General features: G+C 38.3%; 1 protein-coding gene across 1 annotated transcript; it reads right to left on the bottom strand.

Moving 5' to 3' along the window:
* Positions 1-1,544: 1,544 nt before the first annotated feature.
* On the bottom strand, positions 1,545-6,487 carry LOC108143458 (myeloid differentiation primary response protein MyD88). Its single transcript, XM_017267892.2, has 5 exons — positions 5,073-6,487; positions 3,342-3,634; positions 3,111-3,279; positions 2,849-3,035; positions 1,545-2,192 (listed from the first exon to the last, which is right to left on the bottom strand). The coding sequence occupies exons 1-5, from the start codon at positions 5,644-5,646 to the stop codon at positions 1,748-1,750; spliced, it is 1,668 nt and encodes a 555-aa protein (XP_017123381.1). The 5' UTR covers positions 5,647-6,487; the 3' UTR covers positions 1,545-1,747.
* Between the last annotated feature and the right edge of the window lie 576 nt (positions 6,488-7,063).

Below are 7,063 nucleotides of genomic sequence, written 5' to 3'. Positions count from 1 at the left end.
TGCGTTACATTGTTTTAATATTGCGAATTACGAATAAATTGATCAATTAACGTATACATACAACAAAGAGCAAACAAATTACAAACTGTTTTTATTAATTTTGTTAAACGATAATGAAATCATTAAAATAACTCTAACAAAGGAAAACAAAGCTAAGCGGATAACAAACGACAGATTAAAATTAATAACATATATAAATCGATATATAAATACACACACTCACATAAAACCAACATTGAGCAGAGAAACAACCAAACAAAAAAAAGAAACATAACATAAATTCAATTAAAAAGTAAAAACAAAACAACAAAAAAACCAAAGTTTAAAGAACAAGCTCAAGTTGCAAGGAGCAGTAAGGCTAAAAAAAAAACAAAAAAAAAAAACAAATTTGTTCACAGTGTAAATTGTAACACACAGAGAGCGAAATTAAACGCAGAAAGAGACGATGTGAGGAATGTGAGCGAGGAGCTATTATTAAAACATTAAACGATTTAAACAATAAAAAACAGAAAATAAATAAAACAAAAAAATACAAAAAATTTAAACCGATTCGAAATGTCTTATAGATTAACCGGAACTGGTCGATAAACATCTCCACTCAATACGTATGCGAAAAATTGTATATAAATATGTACGGGGGATCCACAAATCAACCGTAATGTTTATTAAACATGAACGAACTAAAGGTTGTCTACATTCAACAATAAATTATTGAGCCAAACATTGAAAAGTTTATTGCCGCTAAAATGGAGCTGGCTCGTTTCCTAAACGGTTACGTTGCGTTTCAAAAGCATACATGAAGGTCAAAGTTCTAGCGATCGATGCCCGACATTGAGGCGTTTTTGTCTAATGCTTTAACATAATATGGTTGTCGACCTTTTATTGTTTTAAAACTTACTGTCTGGAGGTGTGTACATACTAATAGCTAAGAAATTTAATTCACAAAGTTGTTTCATATGAATACACCTATACTATTGTATTGATAATCTTTGCTTTACTTTGTATTATGTGTGTAGTCAAGTGCACATCGGTCGTACTATATATGGACACGCATTCACAGCAATCAGTAACAATCGGTAACAGTTAAAGCTAATCACAATGGAGAACCGGCCCAAGGCGGTACCCAAAAACAAACAATTACTTATTGCTAGCAATCGGTTAGAACTGCTTGAGCAATTTACAGAGTGATAAAGCACTGCTGCTCGCATAATGCAATAATACGTATACGTATTCGTATACCTATAGTTTATATATGGTCATTACTCATCCGAGATGGGGCACTTATTGCGCGGGGTTCTGAGTTGCGAGTACAGAGCCACAGAGATAATTTAATTAAGTAAGTCACTTATCGAACGCGTGACTAACAGTTAATTGAGCGCTTCGATTAGCAGTGTGTCGTCGCGCATTTAACCTCACCCAACGCAATTGCCAATTTGTCTGTTTATCAAATCCTACAGTCGTATGCGGCATATATATAGTATAGTATATATAGCATTTCGTATCGTATTCGGTCGTCGGTGTGCTTTGTGATACATTCGTGCAGATATGTGGTATTGTCTTTATTCGTTGTTGTCTTATATAAGTTAACAAGTGCGTCTAAGTATATTAAGTTAGTTGACTTTGATAAGGATTAGGCTAAGGATTATCACTAAGCATGGAGGGTGACGACATTGGCGACTCTACCGCCGTAACTAGACTGGACAAGGAATTAAGGAATCGAATGAATGGCTATCCTAACATTACGATCTCAACCCGGTGTCTGCAACTTGCTGCTGGAGCGGGAGAATAGGACCTTCTTCAGGATATTCGGCTGCCACTTGATGGAGCTCTTCTTGCTCTCCGACGTGGTCGAGATATTGGAGCTGCTGGCACTCAGTGTCCTTTCCCGCTCCGTCACATTGATGGTGCTGACGGAGTGGGCGTGTCGCAGGGTCTTCGCATCCTTGCCATCGCTTCGCGGCGTCTTCCCAAAGCTGTGGGTGAACTTGCGCAGGAATCGATCCTTCTTCTTCGGTTTGGGTTCCGGCAGGGGTGAACTGGTATCGCCGGACATCGATACCATTGTGGTCTCCGCTTCCGGCACTTTGTAGTTGTTGTAGCTGGGCATATCGGTTACATCCTTGTCGTTGATCTGAATCCGGATGCTGGGTGTGGTCACCCGCTGGGGAGCCGTCTCCTCCACCGGCGAAGGTCTGTGAGAAGATAATGGTGAGTATTACTGATGACTAAGGGGAGTTTCGGTAGGGTGAGTCAATCCGCTTTGAGGAAATACATTGTTTTAGAGGCGGAAAGCAATCTTACTTTAGTATTTATTTTTATTTTTATATTTCATGCTAATTTGGTTTTTTTTAATACTCAAATATAATAAATTTCAGTTTTGCATTTACTCTACAAGTAAATAATCACTCATACCTAAAAAGCAACTAAACAGGAGAACTCAAATGTATTCTTCTAAAACATAAAATCGACTAAAAATTCTTTCTAGCCATTTCTAAGGTTGATAGCTCACACGCTATTTGGTTTTTGCTTTTATATTTTGTTTACAAGCAGCTGGTATACATTTGAGAATTTTATGAGATAGCTTTCGCAGCCCCTAAAACTTGCAGCAGCCAATTATATAATTGCACACGAAAATGTAATAAAAATGTACCTAATAATTATTTGGACTTTTGGATATTCACTTTAATTTACTTCCATTTATATTAAAAGTAGGTAAACCATTTTTATCTTTAAGAAGGTCAACTTGATGGAATTATCTAAAGATTACTTTTTACCCTAGTGATTTATAACTTATTCTGCAACCAGGTTGAGATTTCAACCACCGAAAAAAAATAAATGAAAAACTTACGTCTGAGCCTGGCGCGTGGAGTAGATAGATAAGGTATCCAGATCATGCAGCGAACGAGCCAACTTGTCCCAAAAGTTGAACAACTTGCAGTCCCCGGCGTACTTGATGTGCGTATAGATTCCCAGGGTCAGCGGTATGTGCATGTCCGGCTTGTATAGAATCGGTATGATCTTGCGACTGTGATTCTCTGCGAAATAGCAATTGGGAGGAACATGTTATTTAACTTGATCCCGGGTCAAAAAACTGAACAGCAGCCACTTACCGATTTGTATCTTCTGGGTGAAGTTCACGAGGTACGTGTTCTCTGGACTCCGAAGAAACTCCTCCGTGAGCACGACGATTAGTTTGTTACAGCGGGTAGCCATGAAGTGGGAGAGTTGGACATGCTCGAAGGGAACGCCCATTAGCATGTCGCGATGGCGCAGGAAGAGCTGTGGGCAAATGTTCCATAATTATACCACAGAAGACACAACGCCCAGGAGATCGCACTCACCCTGAGATTGTATCGCTCAGACTCTAGATTATTCATGATCTCGGTGGCATGATCGATGTCTGCCTCTGCATACAAAACACAGGCATGATATCTGGGCAGCGGTTGGCCCATCTGCACACATCTCTGATCTTCGTCGCTCAGGATTTGGACACTTTGGCCCATTGTGATGTTGTTGCTGCTGCTGCTGTAGTTGTTGTTGGTCTCCAAACAATCGCTGGGAGGCGGTGGACACGCCTCCATCAGAGAGGTCTGCCGCTGTTCCTGCTTCAAGATAAAGCGTTGCGTGTCCTTTGCTGCAAGTCGAGAGTTTCAAGTTATAAATAACTAATAAAATCCACCTACAAATACTAAAGTACTTAAAACTATTCCTGTTTTTAGAAATCAAGAATGTCCTTTTAAATCGATCAACATAATAGCTTTTTATTTCAGAGATTGATTTAAATTCGATTCGTTAATTTTAGTATGATTTGTCTTATAAAATTAGTATTCCAATATCGGCAGAAATAATTAAAACCTTACTTCAGAATAAGCTATTAAAATCAAACTATATACATGTACAAAAATATTTTGGTTAAGTGATATAACCAAATAACAATGTGGTTTCCAATCGTATTTTCCAGATATAACGAGTAAATCCATTAACAATTGTGTAAGATATATATGTTTAATAATTATAATTATTTCTAATTAGAGCACTTAAGCAGTCAAGTATATTAAATAATTGAGCATAACAACTCAAATGACAAATATTGTTATTAAAAAAAAAACCCAACAAAGATTTAAAAAAATGTAATTTTATTATAAATAAAACACTTTGACCTTCTTATCTTCTAACTTTTCTATGACTAACTGTAAATACAATTTTGGTCCAAGGAGGTCATTAAAAATCAAATGTGTTTTGTATTTATGACAGACAATTTAGGCTAGGTGAATACCCTTTTGTGCAAATAAATAAAAATACTTCGTTCTTCAAATGATTGACATTTTTGTCTAGCTTGAATTGTTTATGCTCTGTTATTTACGGCTGCTACAAATTATTACTCTGAGACTTTTGTTTATGGGACTAGTTTTTTTGTGAGGTAATAAGTAATAACAAAATTCTACAGATCCGAATCGGTTTTTGGGTAATAAATAATACAAAATCACAATAGTAATCATTCAGAAATGTTCATCATAGCTCAGTTATTATGTATGTATTTAATGATAAGCACTGTTTGAGTAAGATAAAATTGTCTATAGATAAGCAGATATATACGCATAAAGCAAACACTCGATATCATAACAAATATCCTTAAAATCACAAATACGAAACTGTTTTCCCACCCGTAAATCCATAATTAAATCAATCAAAAATTATCGACAATTGTTCTTTGTAAGTTACTATTTTTATTGTTTGAACTGAAGTTTTTATAGCCCATTTATTTTCAATGATAATGATGATGGTATTATAATGTAATTATATAAATACTGCTGTAGATAAGTTTTATAAAATGTTATTCAAGAATTTATTATTATTGACGTGGAGGGTAATTTCATGAATTCTTTCTACATCAGGTTTTTATGAAACATATTTGTATTGATTAAAAAACATTTTTTAAGTATTTCTAAGCCCATTTGAAAATATTATCCAATGACTAATTTAAATTAAATGGTATTCTAAACCAAAGTCTGATATTTTCAATGATTGTTAGCGACAGAACTGGTTAATATAGTTATAAGATCAATGCCTACCCAGATTCTCTTGGATATCGTCGCAGACGTCCCATCGATCGATGATGCCGAGGAAGCTTTCGAGATGTCCCACCTTTGCGGTCTGGGGACTACGCTGGCTCCAACTGATCAACACCAGATCCATGGGATTGTTGGCGTTCTCATCGACGAATCCCTTCTGTTTGGCCAACTCGGAGATGCCCCGCCAGTCCCGCTGATAACCCTCCTCGGATCGCAGCACCTTCTTGCGGTTCAGCATGCGGGACAGTTGGGTGCGGGTCTCGATGCCCAGTTCGGATAATGGGGTCTCGTTGAAGTGGCCCACCATTCCCGTGCCCGTGCCCGTTCCCTCACCGATCCCCGATCCGGAGTCCATAACTCCCTCGGCCACCACCATGTTAGTGGTGCGATAACGCCGATAGCTGACGTCAGTGGGGCCGTAAATGTGGTGGGAATGGGAATGGGAATGATTGGGGGGATGTGGATGTGGATGTGGATTGGGATGGCGATGGAAGTGGAAGTGGGAATGGAAGTGGGGATGGATGTGGGAATGGGCAACCGAGTGCTGCTGATGGCATACAAATCGAGGGCGCATTCGCACTTGGCGCTGGCTTTATTGGAATAATTGGTGTTTGTTTGCTGGTGTGTTTGTTTTTGGTGTGATGCGATATATATTTATCAACTGACGTTTATCAGTCGAGAGGGCGGGTAATAAAAACGACAAAGCGCGTGAGTTTGCAATTGTTTTTTTTTTGTTTTATTTTTTGTATAACTTTTTTTTTTCAGAGTTTTCAGATCGCGCGTGCTGTTTGCGGGCGGATGGAACTGGAACTGGTTACGGGGTTGATTACGCGGGGGGTGGTGCCGTGCCTGTATGGTGCTACGCGAAATGGGCCGAGTGACCTCCAGCACCTTGCCGCGTCACAGTCGCGTTGTTTTTGTCTCGAATTCTGTTTTTATTTATCTGTCTGCTCCGCTTTGCTATAGCGGAGATCTTCGCTTTTCGTCGTCTGGCGTATGATTTTTAAAATATTGTTTAAATATACACAGCACACACATATGCACACGCTCATACAGCCTCACACACTAAGCACAGAAATAAATTTTATTCGTTTTTCGAGTGCGTCCGCTCCGGTTTGTTGTTTTGTTTCGACTGGTTCTGTCCGCCGTTTTGTGCTTTTGTTTCTGCCTCGTTGTCCAATCCTCCACCTCCGCCTCCCCCTTTCTCCGCCTATCTTTCGCTTTCTTTCACTCGCTTGTTTATTTTGGTTCCACGCGGGGCAAAAGCGGAACTATCAGCTCAGCTGCTGCGGCTAGTCGGCTGACAACACTCTATTTACATTGGCTAATTGCTAATTAGTTTATCTTCACTTTGTTTCCACTTTTCGGATCAGATCGCGAGTCTGATAAGCTCGTGGCGATCCATTGGCAAAAGCTAACGAGAAGAGCTTTTGGGGGAAGTTTATCGGTTTGGGGCTTGGTATTTTCGTTGGAGCCCATTGGGGCTGCGGTATTTTTCCAGCTTGGGGCACACTGAAAACTTAGTTCCGAAAGCTTTCTAGAGATGGCGCTCCAAAACTGGATGCCATTATTTGGCGGAACTTGCTGATTTGAAATCACTTAAAATTGTATATAAATAAATGATGTGAAAAAATGAACGTTGGATTTCCTGATTCATCAAAAAACTAATTTTACATACCAAGGGATTTCAAATTTGTATGGATTTGATTTGTGTATTCTAAATTCTCTTGAATTTTTACTTTTGTTAATAATCTAAGGATTTCAGAAAAATTACTCATACGACACGTTTTCCAGGTAGAATTTTATACAAAAATAAATGCATTCTCCCATTCCTAACGGTAACAACCTATACAAAAAACCTTTAGAAAGAAACCATGTTTTTGGTTCAACATAAAAAAAGTTAGAATCACCTAAATGAAAATAAAAACTTGATGCGCAGATCCTAACCGGTGCTTCGCTAATTTCTAAAATATTTATTATTATTTATTTAA

The sequence above is a fragment of the Drosophila elegans genome, unplaced genomic scaffold (assembly GCF_018152505.1).
Source record: "Drosophila elegans isolate 14027-0461.03 unplaced genomic scaffold, ASM1815250v1 contig_183, whole genome shotgun sequence".
NCBI lineage: Eukaryota > Metazoa > Arthropoda > Insecta > Diptera > Drosophilidae > Drosophila > Drosophila elegans.
This window is presented reverse-complemented; position numbering and strand designations above follow the sequence as displayed.